This window comes from Cervus elaphus, chromosome 1 (assembly GCF_910594005.1).
Source record: "Cervus elaphus chromosome 1, mCerEla1.1, whole genome shotgun sequence".
Taxonomy (NCBI): Eukaryota; Metazoa; Chordata; class Mammalia; order Artiodactyla; family Cervidae; genus Cervus; species Cervus elaphus.
In genome coordinates, this window is record NC_057815.1 from 96,573,259 (window position 1) to 96,593,964 (window position 20,706).

Below are 20,706 nucleotides of genomic sequence, written 5' to 3' on the forward strand. Positions count from 1 at the left end.
TCCAAAGAAGAAAAGTGACTTGCCCTGGGTCATACGTCTAATGTGAGTGAGCTAGAACTCAGGTCTCCTCTAGATCAGCCCGTCATTGACAGAGGAAACACTAAACAAAGAAAGAAGACACCAGTGAAGTGGAAATCAGGTAAGCTTGGTTCATGCCTCTGCTTGTGCTTCAAAATCTAATTTCTGTTCTTTGTTATTATGTCTAATGGGTCAGCTTAGTTTTGGCCTGGCTGCTGGTACATCAGGTAGGCAAACATGACTGACACCCTCCTTTACAGCCCGATTCTAGAACTCCATTAAGAGCCCTCAAATTCGTTAACCCAGATTCCTCTACCAGTGCTTGGGCAACGCCAGGCTGCAGAAATAGTTCTGCTTTCAGAGTTGGATGCTGCTTATTATCAAGGGCTTCCCCGGTGGCTCAGCAGGTAAAGAATCCGCCTGCAATGCGGGAGACCTGGGTTCGATCCCTGAGTTGGGAAGATCCCCTGGAGAAGGGAAAGGCTACCCACTCCAATATTCTGGCCTGGAGAATTCCATGGACTGCACAGTCCATGGAGTTGCAAAGAGTCAGATAGGACTGAGTGACTTTCACTCACTTATTATCACTGCTGCTTTTACCAGCGACTGTGAGAACAACCAACAATGCTTATGGAGCTTTGTGAGGCGCTAAAAGGAGCTTATGTTTGCTCTTTGGAGTCAAAGGTTAATGCAAGTACTTGCAAAAACCAAAACAAACAAACAAACAAACAAAAAACACCAAACAGGAAACCCTTGATAAGCCAGCCAGCTCTAATTAGGATAACAGCTATTAGTTAAAGACGCATGTTGTCAGACTGAAAATAGAAATATTCCTATAAGCACAGCTCACTGCTGATTGCTAATGGATTTTTTGTTGTTGTTTGTGTTTTTTTTTGTTCATAGAATATAAATTGCCTTTCCTTAAAATGTTCATTTAAAATTTTAAATAGCCACCATATATACGTACAGTGCTTCTGCATCTGTTTTAATCTTTGCATTAATATTATCTCATAAGCAGGGCTGATACATTGATCCCCTTTTGCGAGAAGAGGAAATTGAGGTTCAGAGAGGTTAAGTGCCTTGTGAAAGATCAAACAGCTAATTGGGGACAGAGTTGCAAACACAAAAGCTGCCTTGCAGGGGTGGGGAAGGAGAGGGAGGGGTGAGTTGAGAGAGCAGCACTGAAACATATACATGATCGTATGGAATAAAGTAGATAGTTTGTGGGAGGTTGCTGTATAACACAGCTTAATCAGGTGCTCTGTGACGACCTAGGGGGCCGATCGGGTGAGGGGTGGAGGGGAGGTTCAGGAGGGAGGGAGCAAATGCGTACTTATGGCCGATTCACCTTGCTGCAAGTCAGAAACCAACGCAACATTGTAAAGCAATTATCCTCCAATTAAAAACAAACAGAAGCCGGCTTGTAGGGGGGATATATGCATACATATAGCTGATTCACTTTGTGTAAGGCAGAAGCTAACACAACTTTGTAAAGCGACTATGCTGCAATCAAAATTAATTAAAAAAAAGAGCTGACATAGGTTAATTACTTGGTCTTCATTCTTAGTATAAAGGAAGCATTCAATAGTGTTTAAATTTAAATTAAAAATTTTTTTACACTGTTGTGTTGATTTTTGCTCCTTAAAAATCTAGGAACAGATCTACCATATGACCCAGCAAACCCACTCCTGGGCATATTCCCCGAGAGAACCATAATCAAAAAGAGATATGTACCCCAGTATTCACGGCAGCACTGTTTCCAATAGCCAGGTCGTGGGAGCAACCTAGGTGTCCATGGGCTGATGAAAGGACAGATAAGTTGTGGTCAATATATGTGATGGAAGCTTTCGTGACTTTTTATCCTATACGGTGGTGAGCCCTGTATTTGTCCGCTTCCACAGTAGGCTGCCAAGTTTGTTGATGTCCAGAGCTTTACCTATCGGACACTCAGCTTAAATCTCTTTCTTTAAAATGGCTTGAACGTCTCTTCAGGGATCCCCTGATGGGGCGCTGGGGTCTCCGCCTTCACCCGCAAACCGCTGAGTGGACGCCTGGGAGGAATTCCACGGTAGTGACGGAATTCCTCTTGACGGTGTTCGCTGACCATCCCGCCTGGGGGCTTCCGCTCTTCGCGGTCTTTCTGGGTTTCTACCTGCTCACTCTGCTGGGGAACTGTGGAATGATCCTCCTGATCCGCCAGGACCGCCGGCTGCACACCCCCATGTACTTCTTCCTCGGCCACCTCGCCCTCGTGGACGTCTGCTACTCGTCCGCCGTCGTCCCCCAGGCGCTGGTGGTCCTGCTGGAACGCGGCGTGGTCCTCTGCAGGGCGCGCTGCGCCGCCCAGTTCTTCCTCTTCACCTTCTTCGCATCCATGGACTGCTACCTCCTGGCGATCATGGCCTACGACCGCTGCGTGGCCGTGTGCCGCCCCCTGCTCTATGCGGCCATCGTGACCGAGAAGGCCCGCTGGGCTCTGGTCGCGGCGGCGTACGCGGCGGGCTTCTCCAGCGCCTTGATTCGCACGGTCACCGCCTTCACGCTCTCCTTCTGCGGGAGCAACCAGATCGACTTTATTTTCTGCGACCTCCCGCCTCTGCTAAAGCTCTCGTGTGGGGACAGCTACACTCAGGAGGTGGTGATCATTGTGTTCGCCGTTTTGGTTATGCCCGCTTGTATCCTGGTCATCTCGGTTTCCTATCTGTTCATCGTCCTGGCCGTCGTGCGGATGCGCTCCCCCAGGGGCCGGGCCAAGACCTTCTCCACCTGCGCCTCCCACCTCGCCGCTGTGGCGCTCTTCTTTGGGACGCTCATCTTCATGTACCTGCGGGACAATGCGGGCCAGTCCTCGGAGGCCGACCAGGTGGTGTCCGTGCTCTACACGGCGGTGAGCCCGATGCTGAATCCTCTCATTTACAGCCTGCGGAACAAAGAGGTCAAGGAGGCGGTCCTGAAATCCTTGGGCCGATCGAAGGTTTCTGGAAGGTTCTAGATGGGCCTTCATCAGCTATGTCACTCCTTAGTTGCTCCACCTTTCCCGTCTTCCCTCAAGTATCACCTACTTGGGAAGATTTTCCCCAGATAACCTTATTAAAATTGCACCTAACATTCCATCTCCATTTTCTGATTTACTGTGTCATGCAACACTTGTCTGGGCTTTCCTGGTGGCTCAGTGGTAAAAAAAATGTCGGCCTGTGATGTTGTAAGGATGCAGGAGATGCTGGCTCAACCCCTTGGTCAGGAGAATCCCCTGGAGGAGCGCATGGTGTTGTCCCACTCCAGTATTTGTGCCTGGAGAACCCCATGGGCAGAGGGGCCTGGTGGGCTACAGTCCTAGGGTCCAAAAGAGTGGACAAGAGTAAGACACATGCACATAATACTTGTCTGGATCTGATGCGCTATGTTATAAATATTTGATATTGTCTAGTCCTCACAACTAGAAAGTGAACCACGTGAGAGGAAGCACTTTTATCTGTGAGATTCATTTCTGTATGCCCCCAGGGCTTAGCAAAGCACCGACCACACAAAAAGCTCTCAGTAAATATTTGTTGAGTGTATGAATTTATCTAAGGTTCCAGTGTCAACCTTTAAGTTCCAAGTTCTTCCGTCGGAGTTTTCTTATCTGCCAAGTGAGTTTACCTAATGTAAAGGACCATAATTTTGAGGATTCAATGCATGAATGGGTAAGAACCATGTCGATCTTATTCCCTAGCATCTGTTGACTGTAATGCATTGCCTGGCACAGCTGATGAATGAAACAAATTAAAAAACCTATGTACCAATGCAACTATGTTTTGATCCAAAGGGATTTTCCAAACCCCATCATTTATGTTTTCACTATTTCTCTTCTTATTGCTTCTGTGGGTTTTGAATGATAATAATATGAATATTAGTGATGATAATGATGGATAGATAGCAATGATCAAGATTTATTAGGCATTTATCACCTTCCAGGAATTGTGATGTCTGCTCCAGGAATTATTTGATTTAATTCTTTCCAAAACACTGTGAAGCATGTTTTGTTATTATTCCTTCTTTATAGGTGTAGGAGGCCCCTGGGGACTTAGAGTTGAGTAATGGTGCCAAAGTCGGTGAGCAAAGGCTAGAGTGAGGTTCCCTCACACCCCACCGAAAACCTGAGCCCATTACTGCCACGCACACAGTCTCCTACTATGATCTATTTCCCACCCTCTGTAATTACTCAGTCTGGAATTTATTGTTATTGCCATTTTCTTTTCCCTCTTACCTGGTGAAGAAAAGATAAAAGGCTAGTCTGTAGAGGTAGGAGGCAGTCAGCAACATTTATTTTATAGCCCTGATGTGCTGGTACTTTGTAATATGGAAGTGTGTGTCAGTGTGGGGTGTGTGTGTACGCATGCAGTTGTGTATGAGAAAATGAAGTGCACAGATTAAACAGGTGGTGACTTCTGAACTCTAGGACCTTTCATTTTAAGGACATAATAACAAAAATTTTAGAAAAGAGTTGGGTGGACATGTTTCAGAAGATACTGGGAGAAAATTACAGCTGTGGCCAAGAGATTTGGATTCACACATCAGCCTCTGCTCGTGTTTTTGTGCAAATCACTTCACTTGGGGTGATGCAACTCCATGGAGGGCATCTTGGTCATTTTTCAAATATTAGCTGCCATGTGTTGTTCCCTGACCCATCAGCTTTTGTCATAGGTGATAAGAGGCATTTTTGTATTGTGGAAAGAGCTCAGAATTTGGTACCAAAGTGTCTAGTCTGTCACTTCTTAGCCCATTATGGCTTCAGATTCGTTAAGGCTTATCAGCCTGCTTTCTCAGCTGTGAAGTAAGACTTACTGAGCATTTACTGTGGGCCAGGTTTCACGTGCATCTCATTTGTCCTCACAGCTTGGCGCATGTAGAGGGTGGGAAAGTGCTGGGTGGCGTTCATAAGCATAAACGTGAATTCATAAACAGCACTTTCATGGTGATTGTCCCAGACCTCACAGTGCACATGTACCGATGGGTGGAGGGACCCACAGCTGATCAGTGGACATCTTCATTTCAGAACCATCTGGAACAGTATTTCCTGGGCCAGGATTAGCCTTGGATCCAGACACCTTCTGAAGTAAAGAGTTCACTAGTAGATTTTAAACTAGCCATCAAGCTGGCATAAATTTAAATGCACACTTAAGCTAACAGAAGACACTAGGCTAAAAGCTTTACATGAATCATTTATTTTAGTCCTCCCAACAAATTTAATGGAAAGTAATTATTACTGACCTCATTTCCAAAAGGAAGAAATTAAGACCCAAAGAGATTGTGTAACTTGCCCAAGTATCAAGAAACTGACAGACCAGGGAAGATGTGATCTCAAGTGTCCAAAGTATGTCCTCTTAAATGATATCCACACTTCTGTATTTTTCCCTCTCTTTCTTCAGGCCATAGTACTCAGTTGCAGTTTGCTTCAGAGGCATCTGAACTTCAGTTGCTTTCTTGGTCTCAATGTTTGGTGGGTCTGGGCTGGCGTGGATGCGTCTAATGGACTGACATAGATATGAAATTCATGGAACTGATGTTTGCCTTCTTGTAGGGCCGTGATGTGAATCGGAGAATTTGCAGCTCCCTCAGAAAGAGCAGGATTGACTCAGATGAACTATTGACTTCTAAAGACCTTCTAGAGCACCTCTGGAGTCAAAGCGTCCTCCAATAAGTTCATTAGCATGGGGTCTCCGAACTATCTTCCTGATGGCTCAGACACTAAGGAATCTGCCTGCAATTCAGGAGACCTGGGTTCGACCCCTGGGTAGGGAAGATCCCCTGGAGAAGGGAACGATGACACCACTTTGGTATTCTTGCCTGGAGAACTGCATGGACAGGGGAGCCTGGTGGGCTACAGCCAGGGGGGTCACAGAGAGTCAGACACGACTGAGCAACTAACACTTTCACTTTCATGAGGTCTCCAAACAGTCGTCAAACTTATCTCCATATCTTCTTTTCCAATCTTTAGTGACTGTCTAAGAAGTCAAGATTCCTTTCCAAACACGGATCATTGCTATTTCCCACCGTTTAATAGCATTAAAACATGTAATTTATTATTTTCTTGTATTTATCATCTATCTATCTATCTTCATCATCATCTATTCATTATCTATTTATCATCTATCTATTATATCCATCTATCTATATATATTTTCTATATCTATCTACCTATTTATCTATCATTTCATCAGATATGACTCAAAGGATGTGCCTGAAATCCCTTCTGATTTACAAAAACTTTTTAAAAACAGCTTCACTGAGGCAGAATTGACAAACAATAAATTGCATATTAAGTGTACAATTTGGTAAGTTTTGACATGTGAATACACTCAGGAAACTGTCTCCACAATGAAGATAATGGACATATCATCACTCCTCAAAGTTTCTTTTGCCTCATCCTACTTTCTTGAATGTGCCCCTTCCCACCACCCACCCCTTCATAAACCCAGGCAACCACTCATCTGCTTTTTTCACTATCCATTAGTTAGAGTGTCTTAGAATTTATGTAAATTTTATATAAATGAAATGCTTGACTTTTTTCACTTAGCATGATTATTTTCAGATGCATTAGTGTTGTTGTGAGTATAGCAGTTCATCCCTTGTTATTGCTCTTTCATTGCATGAGTATACCATGGTTAGTTTATTCCTTCACCTATTGATCGGCATTTTGGTTGTTCCTGGTTTTTGGCTCTTTTAAAAAAAGCTGCTGTGAACTCTCCTGAAAAGTCCTTTTATGGATACACACTTTCATTTCTCTCAGGTAACTATCTAGGGCAAGAATTGTTGGATCATATGGGAGATGTATGATTAACTTTTTAAGAAACTGCCAAACTGTTTTCTAAAGTGGTTGTATCACTTCGCATTTCCACACCTTCCACATCCTCTTTAACGCTTGGTATGGCCATCCTTTTTTAATGTTAGCCTTCTAGTGGGTTTATATGGTACTTCACTGTGATTTTAGTTTGCATTTCCCTGATGAGTAATTACATCGATATTTAATTTTTAAATGTGGTCACTTGACTTTAGTAAGTCTTTGGTGAAGAGTCTGTTCAAATCTTTTGCCTGTTTTAAGTGGGCTTTCTGTTTTCTTATAATTAATATGTAAGAGCTCTTTATACTTCTAGATACAAGTCCTTTATCAGATATATGATTTGCAAATATTTTCTCCCATTTTCTACATCATTGTTTGTGTTATTCTTAACAGTGTCCTTCAGAGAGTAAATGCTTTTCATTTTGATGAAGTCCCACATATCAATTTTGTCATTTATAGATTGTGCTTTTGGTATCATATTTAAGAAACATTTGCCTGTCTCCATGGTCGCAAAGATTTCCTCCTTTGTCTTCTAGAAGTTTATAGTTTAGGTTTTACGTTTATGTGCAGGACCCATTTTGAGTTGAGTTTTGTATATGAAACAAGGCTTAGGTTGAAATGAACAGTTCTGCATATGGACACTTAGATGTTCCAGCATCATTTGTTGAAAAGACTGTCTTTTCTCCACTGAATTCCCTCTGCGCCTTTGTCCAGGATCAGTTGTCCGCGTATGTGGGCCCATGTTTGGGCTCTTCTGTTCCGATGATGTATTTGTATGCTTTTACTCCAGGACCACACTAACTTGAACACTAACATCAGAAATGAGGCAGTGCTTCTCCTTCAACTTCAGCCATTCTCATAATCATTTCAACTATTTTAGGCCCTCTGAATTTCCATATCATTTTTAAAATCCAATTTTTCAATTTATGCAAAGATGTCTTTTGCAATTTGATTGAGATTTTATTGAATCTGATTGATCAATTTGGGGACAATTGATATAATACCAATACTGATTCTTCTGACCCATGAGACTGATGCATCTCCTTTTATTTTAGCCTTCTTTAATTTCTGTGTTTTGTACTTTATAGTGTATAGACTTTTTAATTCATTTGTCAGATTTATCCCTAAATATTCTATTACTTTTGATGCAATTGTAATGGTATTGATTTTTAAATTTCAGTTTCAACTGTTCCATGCTTGTGGAAATGCTATTGATTTTTTTATATTGCTCTGACAACACTGCTAAACTTACTTATTAAATCTAGTAGTTTTTTGCAGATTCCAATGAATTTTCTACTTAGAAAATCATATAAATAATGTTTTTTTCCTTTCTAATTTAAGTGACTTTCTTTTTCTTGCCTTACTGTATTGGCTAGAACCTTTGATACAATGTTTCTCTGTGTTTTAATTCCAAATTTGCTACCATAAGTTCTCCTTGGGCACTGTTTTCTGAGCCTGTGGCATATTATTTTATTTTATATATTTTTGTTATTTTTATTTCTTTAATTTTTCCAGCTTTATTGAGATGTAACTGACATATAGTATATGTTTAAAGTGTACAAAATAATGATTTGATTATATATATTGAAATGATTACTACAATTAGTTAACATCCATCACCTCAGTTCAGTTCAGTTCAGTCTCTCAGTCATGTCCGACTCTTTGCGACCCCATGAATCACAGCACTCTAGGCCTCCCTGTCCATCACCAACTCCCGGAATTTTCCCAAACTCATGTGCATTGAGTCGGTGATGCCATCCAACCATCTCATCCTCTGTCATCCCCTTCTCCTCCCGCCTTCAATCTTTCCCAGCATCAGGATCTTTTCCAGTGAGTCAGGTCTTCACATGAGGTGGCCAAAGTATTGGAGTTTCAGCTTCAACATCAGTCCTTCCAATGAACACTCAGGACTGATTTCATTTAGGATGGGCTGGTTGGATTTCCTTGCAGTCCAAGGGACTCTCAAGAATCTTCTTCAACACTACAGTTCAAAAGCATCAATTCTTTGGTGCTCAGCTTTCTTTATAGTCCAACTCTCACATCCATACTGGAAAAGGCAATGGCAACCCACTCCAATATTCTTGGTAGGCTACAGTCCATGGGGTCGTGAAGAGTTGGGCACGAATGAGTGACTTCACTTTCACTTTTAGTCTCTCACTTTTCATTATGCAGATTTTTCACAGATGACTTTACCAGGTTAAGGGAGCTCCCTTTGATTCCTAGTTTATTGAGAGATTTTTCCCCCCTAAAATCAAGGATGAATAATGGATTTTGCCCATAATCAATTTCTGCATCCATTAGCATGATCACACAGTTTTATTTTTTGTTTTTTAATATGGTGAGCTACATTGATTGCTTTTGAAATGTTAAACAATTCTTGTGTTTCTAAGAGAAACTGTACTTGATCACAGTGAGAAATCCTTTGATTACCAAAGAAAGTAGAAGATGTTCCCGAGTATTCTTAGCTCATTAAAAAGGTCACCAAGGGTATTGCCTAAAGTCATAGGCCAGTTTTAAATGGGATTCATCATTCTGAGTCATCTAAATTCCTCTGTTAAAAAGAGAGTACAGAGAGAGGCATAAGCCCTGGAAGGAAGACAGAGGCAAATGAGAAATCTGAGATGTTTCCATCTTCTGAGGAATGTGTTCTGAAGGAGGCATTCCCAATCTGAATTCAGCCCTGAGGATGTAGATCTGGTGGGGAGATGGCTAAGGATGAGAGCAGCGTGGACTGGGGAGCGCAGACGGGGACGTGTGGTTTCGGGAGTGACGGTGGCCCCTGCGGGTCTGAGACAGGTGACCCCCTTCTCTGGAAGAGCTTTCACCTCCTCCCTCCATCGTCCTGACTCTGCTCTGTTTCCCTGCCTCCTGGGCCGCTGCTGCTCAGCCTCCTTTGCTGGCTCCTTACTTCTGACTATCAGAGTCATCCAGGACTTAGTCGCAGGTCTTCCTCTCCCTCTGAGGTCACTCCTTGGGTAATTTCATCCCATCTTATGGATTTAAGTACTTGAAGTATTTAAATAAAATGCAAATTCTTTGCTATGATCTCCTAGATCCAACCAGCTTGGGTACCTAACTACCTCCAGGACTGTATCTATGTACCCTCCCTTCCCCCCTAGTCCAATGCACTTACTGTTCCTTCAGGACGTCAGACATGTTCTCATGTTAGGGTCTTTTTTTATTTATTAAAGGATCTGCTCTTCCTTTTTCTTGGAATGTTATTCCTCAAGATGACTCATGGCTTACTCCTTAAGTTTATTCAGGTCTCAGCTCAAACACCTAAGACAAGCCTTCCTCCACCCCTGAACTTCCCTCCCTAAAACAGCTATTCCAGCTTGTGACACTGTCTGTCCCCTGATCCCACTTCACTTCTTATCACAGGCCTTCTAGTTCCCTCATAGTGTGGCCAACATTTATTTATATGTTCATTGTCCGTCTCGTGCATTATAAGTAAGAGCTGGGAAAGCAATGGTGCTGCCTTATTTTGACTCTCACTAAATACTAAAATTATTTGTCAAGTGAATAAATATATGGACATTTACTGACACTTTATACAGTAGGTTCTACAAATTATTCTTACTCAATATATGAATTTTTTCCTACACATTTCTGAGGCATTTATGTTACCTACAGTTAAATAGCAGAGGTTTTTATTAATTTATTCATAGAACCACAAGTCAGCTTTTCTCAAGTAAGACTAACACAAAAGAACAATTATGGCATAAAATTCAGTTTGTCTGTGCTTTGAACAAAATCTATATGCTTTCTAAATCTAACGACATGAATTGTTGCCTAAATATTGTCTTTGTTTATCAAATCTTAAAAATCATTTAAATTTTTTGTCAGTTTCTCTCTTTAGTTTGTGAGTGTATTAAGGGTATAGACTGAATTATTCATTCTTTTGTCCCAGGGCCAGACTCAGAGCCTGGTGAACAGAAGGTTTATAATAGATGTTTGTTGAAAATGACGAATAGAGGAATGATTCAGGGAAATACAAGAATTTAGGCACAGATTTATGCCTTTCTTCTGTGAAAACCTGTGAAGGTTTTCATAAAAGTTTGTGATTCCTTATTTCCTTAATCAACTATCTTTTGTGTCCCAAACTTAATCTTCATTTAATTTTTCAGGCAAGCTTCCAACCTGCATTCAAGCCTATTTCTAGCCAACTCAGCTTCTCCATTACTCACGGCAGATGGAGCAATATCTTAGAATGAATGCACCTTCTGTAGGACCTATAAGACAGAGGTAATATAGGTCCAGGACAGGCCCATGGGGATGAGGCAGTTCAAACCAAATGACGGAGGTCTGACCATCATGGTACTTATTCCATCAAACATGGGCTCGATGAAACCAGAATAAAGAGACAAAGTTATAGCTCTGCCTTATTGATGTTTATGTAGCTGAGAAGATTCTGGTACCATGGTATCCATGATGACTTAATAGGCAAGACAGCTTATCTTCCTTAATATAAAAAAAGCACTTTTTGTTCCTAAAATGGTGGCTACAGTAAAATGTTAAAATGAAATAATGTGTGTGTGTGTATGTGTGTGTGTGTGTGTGTGTATGTATGTGTGTGTGTGTGTGTGTGGCGGGGGTGTGGTATGTGTGTACCCAGTCACGTCCAACTCTTTGTGACCCCACACACTGTATCCTGCCAGGCTCTCTGCCCAGGGAATTTTCCAGGCAATAATACTGGAATAGGTTTCCATTTCCTATTCCAGGGGAACTTCCTGATCCAGAGATTGAGCCCACGTCTCTTACATCTCCTGAAAGGGCAGGCGAGTTCTTTACCACCGATGCCACTGGGGAAACCCCAGAACGATATAGGATGTGATATTAATCACTCTATCCCATGAAATAAAACCAGCATTTTGGTTACATGCTGCTGTAGAACAAATCCCAAAAGTAAGGGACTTAATAATAGTCGTTTTATTGTTATCACTCAGAGTTCTCAGAGTTGACAGTGCAGCCAGGCAGTTTTCACTCAGGTACCTGCCATCAGAGCTGAGGCTGGGATCAGCAGGAGTTTCACTCCTTCGCGTGGCGGGTGCCTGGCAGGAAGGCTCAAAGCCTTGTTGGTTGGAACACCTGGTCCACCCTGCGCATCTCTCTCTCTCTGACTCTCTGGTCTCTCCAGCAGGGTGACCTCAGAATAGAGGGACTTCCTCCATGCTAATTCAGGCCCCAGAGTGCATTCTTGAGGGAGTGCTTCAGGAACATGTACTGGGTTTTCTAAGAGCCTCGGGGATCACACAGCACCCCTCTGGGATCCTCTGTTGGTCAAAGCGACCCCCACAGTCCTGCGGGTTCAGGGGAGGGCCTCAGACTCCACCTCTTGATGAGGAAGTGGCCAGTCCTTCAAGAGCACGTGGGACGGAAATGTTGTCACGTCCATTCTTGGAAAACATAGCCTGCCACGGCCGCTGTTAATGTTTTGTTAACTCTCCTCCTTGGCCACAGGGTGTTTTTAAGGTGGATGTCTGAAGGACATGTCTGTTAGGCAGTAGGCATCTACATTCATAAAATCCTGGAGCTGGAGTGCAACTTAGGCATTTTCGGAACACAAGGGAACTGAGGTTCCTTCACGGGAGTCTGGGCTAATAGATCCAGGCAAGGGTTCAGAGGGAAAGCCGTCAAAGATGATTTGCAGCCTCTTCTCAGCCTTGGAGAAGTCTGAGCTTTGACGCGCCATCAAATCCCTCTTGCAACTAACTCAAGAATTGTAAAAGTGTGTATTGGATCCAAGACACTCGAAAGTCCTGCTGAAATGGCTTTGAGGTGACAAGGGCACTTGCATCTGTTTAAATTGGTCATGGGGGGGGGTCTGTAATCGATGAGTAACCTTATTTGATGAGATGCAGCTGTATGCTAGAAAATGGGGCCTAGTTGCACACCCCTGAGCCCTTTATGCGATAAACAAATAAATGAAGTTTCCTCGACTTCCAGCTCTTTCTCACGATGGTCCATACCCACTGCCTTCTCTCTCATGATCATCGTTCCAAGCGTGGAGTGAGTGAGGTATGTAGAAGGCAGGTCTGTGCCTCATGAGATCTCCACCTGGCTGTCACTTTGTGTTGCATGGCTGTCCTGCATGCTGTCTTGATGGTTGCTTAAAGCTTAACTCTTGGTGCATCTTATGAGGTTGATCGGCAATCTGAATCCAAGACCACTGCAGGCGATCAAGCAGAGAAGGCATTGCAGCATCTGACGGTGTGAATTTTGGAAAATCCCTGTAGGCACCCTCAGTTGGAAGCAACTGTGATCAGTGGCCTCAGTTTGCAGATGAGAAACTAGGGTCAAGAAGGTGAGCTGACACACCTAAAGTCTCACATCTGCTTGTGGCCAGAGTCAAGACTAGAATTAGGTCTTCTGTACACACGCTCTCTGGTTTTCTATCGGCATGCACTCCCCAAAATGTGGTTTGCACAGCACCAGTCCCATCTACCTCTGTGATGAACCGTGTTCTTTATGACAGAATGAGTTTAGTTTGGAGAAATGCTGCGTACCTAAGCTCCTGGAGATTCGTACTGTACTAAAGGCTCTGAGAAATCATCTAGTTAAGAAATTTTGCTCCATTTACCTCAAAGATGCCCCAAATTATTTGAACATGGGCCTCTTCATTTTTATAACTATTAAACATCTTGTGTGAATAGCAAATTTGGTGAAACAAACTATGAGGAAAGCTGGCACTGAGAAAGCTAGATTGAATAAAGGAATTAATGATAACAATCCTCAAAGATGCAACAACTAGATTGTAGGTACTCCATGTGCTTGTTATTAAAAAATTACAAATCGGTTTTTTAATTTATAAATAGTTTGCACCAAAGTTAGTAGTAACACAGACTATAATCAAGATGTGTAGAACTCTTGTGAGTTACCATGGGGATTAAGGGTCTTGTTTAGAAAAGTCAGTGCTGTGTGGAAAAGCCCCAAACCCTCAGAGTTTGGAATAGGAGATAGATTTCTGAAAGCTCATCAAAAGTTAAACCATCCTGTCTATGCTATGGACTCTGAGCAGAATCATCCATTTTGCAATGGGGACAAAAGGAATTCAGATGCTCAGGGCATCACAGGGAGAACCCTTTATCCCACAGAGGAGTCTCCTCAGGGCCCCTTTCATGTCCTTGTTCCTCAGGCTGTAGATGAAGGGGTTCATCATGGGGGTCACCACGGTGAACAGCAGCGCCCCGATCTTGTCTCTGTTGTCAGGGTCAGAGGACGAGGGGAAGAAGTAGACCCCTACGATGGTCCCGTAGAAGAGGAACACGACTGTCAGGTGAGAGCCACAGGTGGAGAAGGCTTTCCACCGCCCCTCGGGGCGTGAGAGTCTCAGGACAGCCCTGGTGATGCAGGCGTAGGAGACGAGGATGAGGGCGAAGGGCAGGGTGATGACCGATGAGCCCACGACGAAGAGCATGAGCTCGTTGACCGCCGTGTCTGAGCAGGACAGCCTGAGCAGCGGGGCCAAGTCACAGAAGAAGTGCGGGAGAGCGTGGCCGTCACAGAAGACCGACCGGAGGAGCAGAAGTGTGTGTGTTAAGGCGACGGCATTACTGAGGGCCCAGGGGGTGGCGGTCAGCCAAAGGCAGAGCCTGGGTCCCATGATGGTCGTGTAGTTCAGAGGGTGGCAGATGGCCACAAAGCGGTCGCAGGCCATGACCCCCAAGAGGAAGTTGTCAGTGACAACAAAGACAATGGAGAAATACATCTGTGTGATGCAGCTCTCATAGGAGATGGATGGACTCTTGGTCTGAATATCCATCAGCATTTTGGGGACTGAGGTGGAAATGGAGGAAATGTCAGCCAAGGATAGGTTGGCGAGGAAGAGGTACATGGGGGTGTGAAGGTAAGGGTCCAAGCCGATGGCCGTAACGATGAGCGCGTTCCCCACCACGGTGACCAGGTACATAGCCAGGAAAAGTGCAAAGAGGAGCTCCTGCTGCCCAGGTTGGCTGGAGAGTCCCAGGAGGAGAAATTTGGAGATGCTCGTTTGCTTTCCTTCATGCATATTTCTGCTGATCTGGAGAAAGGACCACAAAGTCTTCACCCCCACACGAAAACCCAGTGTGGGGCCATTCAACTGGGGTCATGGCAGGGAGGTGGGCGCTCCCTCTAGGCTGAAGGGGAATGAAGGGTGAGAAACATTACTTAATAAGAAACTCCGTCAGCAGTGCAGAGACTCAAGAAATGCCTTAGAAAGAAAAGTTGGGGACATGATAGATACTTCTCGATGAATATGTTTTAAACTCTAACATGGTTCTGAGTGTGATTTTTACAGTTGGCTCCAAATGTGGTTAGATGCCCTGAATTGGAGACAATAAGTGATGTATGCTCTGTTTTCTGAAGATGCTAGATTAGCCCTGAAGGAATTACTTAAAAACGAACTAATGGTCCTAAGACCTTTCCCACCATTCACCTGCATCCTTTTGAAGAGTCATTAAAGTGATGAGTTTGGAAAAGTAGAAACAGCTAAGTGTTAGGAACCCTTATGGGAATATACTGTCATGCGGGTGCTCCTTCCCATTCAAGTTAGGGGGACTCTCCCCCAAAAGAACCATTCTTGGAGAATGTGTACACGAAGGGGAGACCAGAATTTTACTTCATTCGTGCTTAGATGTTAGGTGGATGGAGACGTTCAGGGGACACGTAAGAACCTAAAGACTTGTGTTTCCCTCTCTGTCGGAAGATGGGAAGCACAGTGGATCTGCTCACTGCTTATATGGCAGGACCATCCTGCATCTATCCTCACACGGGACACAGCGTGACTTGCCCACAGGCCAAGTGGTGGCTGCGGGAAGTCGCTGAGCTCAAGCCTCCTTGTTGGGACTCCAACCAGGAAGGAGCCTTTTGGAGTAGAGGAGGTTATAGAATAAGGGGTCAGGGAGGGGCTGTCTTAGGAAACGGCAATCATAGAGAGATCAGGGAGAAAACTCATTGTCCTTGTCAAGGAAATGCTTCGTGGACCAGTCCCTGAAAGGCCTCTGTAGAATCCCAAGTGTTCTCACGATGGAGCCGGCCTGCCACCCACAACTCACCACCCCCGAGTACTCCACGGCAGCAGAGAGAAGATGCCCCCTTTCCACTGCCTGTCTTCTCCTTACGGCTCCTGGCGCCACACCCCACGCTGCAGAGCTGACTCGTCTCAGAAGGGAGGATGCAGGCTGCGAAGGACTGCGAAGTTCCCAGTGAAGTTCCCAGAGACTGAAGTTTCTAATTGGGCTGGGCTTTTGGATCCCTGGTGAAGTAGGCCTTTAGTACCAAGGTAAAACTTATTTTTAAAAACTAGAAGCAAGCAGAAAGACATTGAGACCTCCCGAGATCCCACCCCAGGTCAGGGAAGGGAGGTGGGACCCAACGTGGCTTTCTTTACGGCTTACTGGGAAGAATACTGCCTGCAGAGCCAAGCCGCGCTGCCCCTGTCTTTCCTGATTTCTCCTTCTCACTTCTCGCTCTTCTCCACTCATTCCCGAAATTCTTGTCCTTAAAAGATTAGAGAGACAGCAAAGTCTCCACGAGCTTTTCTTTCCATGAAGAGGCTGGAAAACAAAGAAAGAAAGAAAGAAGCCTCCACCCCAGGGCCCGGGAAGACTGAAAGGGGGCAGGGACTGCAGAGGGTCTCGAGGCCTCTCTGGCCCTGAGAAGCGTGACTTAGAGATGAGAGAGGGAGGGGATGGAGGGAGAGAGAGACCGAGCCTTCGATGTAGGAGAGAGGAGCCGAGGCCAAACTAAAGAGAGACAGAGGAGCAGCAGGCATCTCTACCCAACCTCAGGGCCAGACACGGAGCAGCCTTCGAGGGGCCCGGGAGGGTGAAGCCCTGGGCTGGTTTGCACTTGACTAGCATGAGCAAGTGTGTATTTTGAGCGACGATCTCTAACCTCCCCTTCCTGCCCTACCTGTCCTGCCACCTGAAGTCCTGCAAAACCCGCCCCGAGTCCCTGGGGCCCCTGCCTAGCTAGCTGAGAGCAGCAATGCTGCAGTCTAACCGGGCTCACCTCTGGAAGAGGCTCGGACCTCAGGACGCCACTGGGCTCTAGACCAGCAGCTTAGCTTGTTGGGGGCAGGGCTGCGGGGGAGACAGACAGCAGGTCCCGTGTTCTTCCCAGAACCAGGCTCTTTCCCCAAGCGCAGCGCTGATGCAGTCACGGCGCCGGGCTCACACGGGACAGGGAGCTCCTCCTAGGTCCTTGGGGACAGTGTCCCTGAGGGTTTTCCTCTGGACAGAGGGCTGTTTTTGCATCCCAGGCTCGGTGAGGTGCAGGGGATAGACCGGCCGCTCTGTTTTCTTCTTTGTCTTCAGGCGCCTCTTCCCACCTGTGATTTCCTGTTTGTGACTTAGGTGCTTATTGCTCTTTGTAGCAACTGAAATGTTTGCTGCGTGTCTTATGTTCCCAGTGAACTGGCAAGCATTTTGAGATTTCCTTCTCTGTTTCCTCTCTAGTGCCTAATCGAGGGGAAACAGTAAATACCTTGAGAACTGAGGGTAATTCCTGCACTAGGGATTATGACTTCAAAGAGACACCATCTCTCGCGGAAGGGGGTAGACTACAGTTTCCTTCCCACTTGAGTGAAGGTCGGTGTTGGAAGGGAATCTGGGGACAAAGGGATTCAGCACTCGGGGCTCTCAGGTGCAAACTAAAGAAATAAACTCTGGGTTTTTAGGATTGGAAGAAACAGACTGCAGTGATATTCAGTTGTTCACAGATACACTGGGAAGGCTGGAAATACAGACCCTGAGATAGACAGGAGAAAGGGAGGGTATATAACCAGAGACACAACCAAAATTCACAGACTCCTACTTCTAATGACTGCATCTGCTTCATAATATAATTCAGTGATTTCTCACCCTAAGCAGGAACACTCACTCCCCCTTAACAGGAAATGACTTAACCTATAGACTGATTGAATTCATGACTAATATTCAAAATAACTGGGTGATGGAGAAAAAAGCAAAGGCAAGTTATTTTATCTACCTATCTATCATCTGTCTGGTTATGACTAGGAAAGAAATGTGTGTGGAACCAGAATCCTTTTTTCTACAACTTGTCCGTGAGGCATATTTTTGAGTTCCTTCTCCAGTACTGTTATGGTCTCAAAGTCCGTGTCCTTTTAAAATTCACAGTTTGAAGCATGACTCCAGGTGATGGCATTAGGAGATAGGGTCTTAGAAGCTGATTAGGTCATGGGACAGAGCCCTCAGGAATGGGATTAGCATCCTTATAAATGAGGTCTGAAGGAGCTCCCTTGCCCCGTCTACTTCATGACAATGCAATGAGGAAATGGCAGTCCATGAACCAGGAGGCAGGCTCTCGCCAGACACTGAATTGCCAGAGCCTTGGTCATGGACTTCTAGCCTCCAGGACTGTAAGCAATGCATTTCTGTTGTTTATAAGGCACCCGATTTATGGCATTTTGTTGCAGCAGCCTGAAGGGACGATGATAACTTCTATCTTAGCATGGGTCTTCTTGTTTCTAGAGCCTGAAGGAAGAATATAAGTCTTGAAATTTTATTTGGAAGATGAAATCCCACGATGTAAAGAAGAGGACAAGAGAAGGAACGGAGCCTGGGCTAGATGCGGTATAATGCAGTGAAATGAATTACTGTAAGGGTGAGTGTTCACGACGAGGGGCAAGAGCTGGAGAAAATTCCTCATCAGATATATTTTATTATGTTAGACTCCTCTGTGAGGAGAAACCTCAGCTAGGATCAGTCCAGGGAGAGCAGAGAGGGACACCTGCATATCCTGTTTCTTTTCGTCTCTTGCTTCCCGTCGGCCAAGGCTTGCCCCATGCAGACCTCACTGTCTTGAACTTGCAAGCTGCATCGTCTGGCCCCTCGGTGGCCACAGAGAAAGTCAGGAACTATATTCCTCAGTACGACTGTTGATCTGAGTGCAGAAGCTGAGGGGAATTGGCGTGGTCACGTGTGGCCCAGGTTCAATGTGGGCGCTGGTCAGCTGGTGAGCTTGGAAAGAGGCAGCAGCGTTTGGAAGGAGAACTGTGTCGTCAGAAAGAAGAGGGTGACATAAGGCTTGTGTCCAATACGATCCACCTCTTGTGCTGCTCACATCTGTTCATGCCCTCTCAATATATGTCTCTAGGTTTGATAGCTCTGGATTCTATGGAATCATTGTTTGTACGACGATGAAAATACTGATAGGGGAAGTGTAAGTCCAGTCTGTCGAGAGCAGTGATCCTCGTCCTGTTATTCGTCATCGCCCAGGGATCCCTGTAAGGAGCCTTTAAGGGGACGGCAGAGGATGAGCTGGCTGGATGGCATCACCGGCTGCATGGACATGAGTTTGAGTAAACTCCAGGAGCTGGTGATGGACAGGGAGGCCTGGGGTGCTGCGGTCCATGGGGTCGCAAGGAGTCGGACACGACTGAGCGACTGAACTGAACTCATAGATGTTTTATTCTCAATTCTCTCTGCTCCCATGTAATCAAATACTGTGAAATAAGCTTTTTGTCAGACTGCCCTGAGCTTTTTGTCGTTCAGTCACTCAGTCGTGTCCGACTCTCTGCGACCCCATGGACCGTAGGACCCCAGGCCTCCCTGTCCATCACCAGCTCCTGGCGTTTACTCAAACTCATGTCCATCGAGTGGGTGATGCCATCCAGCCATCTCATCCTCTGTCGTCCCCTTCTCCTCCCACCTTCAGTCTTTCCCAGCATCAGGGGCTTTTCCAATGAGTCAGCTTTGAGCTTTGGAGAGGCACAGTTAAAAGGTTTCTCTTTTTCACTCCTGAAGTACTAACTTTTGACCACTTGGGGGCAGTATCACCATGGTTGAGACCTCCCCCGCTTCAAGGTGGTGGACAGAGTCACCTCAGGGAAAAACCAAGACAAGAATGTCATCACAGTCCTCAAGTCTGTAGCTGATGCTGAGACTCTGATTAATAGTCTTCCTTTCCCTCCGCCGTCTCTAAATCCTAAATGATGGAACTGTGTGCTGGCATAACATGGTGTTTCTAAAGTTGCTTCATAAAGATCCGCCAAGTGTGTGGTCTGTGTCTCTGAAGATTGTACCCATCTCTGCTGAATAGCCTCCTTTGCTCAATGCTGTGAGGGCCATACCTTTCCTTCTCATGAGGACTGGATTAAAACCAAAAAAAGGAAACTAGGGCAATTCACAAGTTGGAGCCAGTGGACAGAGAGAAGGCCAAGCAATGATCACCATCACACTTAAAACACGTACTATTTCCCGTTGCTGTTGTCTAGTCACTAAGTTGTGTCCGACTCTCTGTGACCCCACGGACTGCAGCACGCCAGGTTCCCTTGTCCCTCACTACCCGCTGGCGTTGGCTCAAATTCACGTCCACTGAGTGATGTTATCCAACCATCTCATCCTCTGCTGCCCGCTTCTCCTCCTGCCTTCAGTCTTTCCAAGAATCAGGGTCTTTTCAATGAGTTGGCCCTTCACATTAGGTGGCCAAAGTATTGGAGCTTCAGCATCAGTCGTTCCAATGGATACCCAAGGTTAATTTCTTTTAGGATTGACTGGTTTGATCTCCTTGCGGTCCAAGGACTCTCGAGAGTCTTCTCCAACACCACAGTTCAAAAACATCAATTCTTCAGTGCTCAGCATTCTTTATGGTCCAACTCTCACATCTGTACATGACTACTGGAAAGACCACAGCTTTGACTATATGGGCATTTTCTGGCAAAGTGATGTCCCTGCTTTTTAATACACTGTCTAGGTTTGTCATAGTTTTCCTCCCAAGGAGGAGGTGTGTTTTAATTTCATGGCTGCAGTCACCATCTGGAATTTGGACTTTGGACTTTGGAGCCCAAGAAAATAAAATCTGTCATTGCTTCCACTTTTCCCCCTTTTATTTGCCATGAAGTGATGGGACTGGATGCCATGATT

General features: G+C 45.1%; 2 protein-coding genes across 2 annotated transcripts; one reads left to right on the forward strand and one right to left on the reverse strand.

Annotated features, from left to right (window-relative positions):
- On the forward strand, positions 1-3,109 carry LOC122677303 (olfactory receptor 9Q2-like). Its single transcript, XM_043877298.1, has 2 exons — positions 1-139; positions 2,011-3,109. The coding sequence occupies exon 2, from the start codon at positions 2,021-2,023 to the stop codon at positions 3,008-3,010; it is 990 nt and encodes a 329-aa protein (XP_043733233.1). The 5' UTR covers positions 1-139; positions 2,011-2,020; the 3' UTR covers positions 3,011-3,109.
- A 10,780-nt stretch (positions 3,110-13,889) lies between these two features.
- LOC122703325 (olfactory receptor 1S1-like) lies at positions 13,890-16,866 on the reverse strand. Its single transcript, XM_043917521.1, has 2 exons — positions 16,832-16,866; positions 13,890-14,858 (listed from the first exon to the last, which is right to left on the reverse strand). The coding sequence occupies exon 2, from the start codon at positions 14,844-14,846 to the stop codon at positions 13,890-13,892; it is 957 nt and encodes a 318-aa protein (XP_043773456.1). The 5' UTR covers positions 14,847-14,858; positions 16,832-16,866.
- Positions 16,867-20,706: the final 3,840 nt, after the last annotated feature.

Excerpts from the sequence above, each read along its gene's own strand:
- LOC122703325 (XM_043917521.1), bottom strand. The coding sequence starts at position 14,846 with ATGCATGAAGGAAAGCAAACGAGCATCTCCAAATTTCTCCTCCTGGGA.
- LOC122677303 (XM_043877298.1), top strand. The coding sequence starts at position 2,021 with ATGGGGCGCTGGGGTCTCCGCCTTCACCCGCAAACCGCTGAGTGGACG.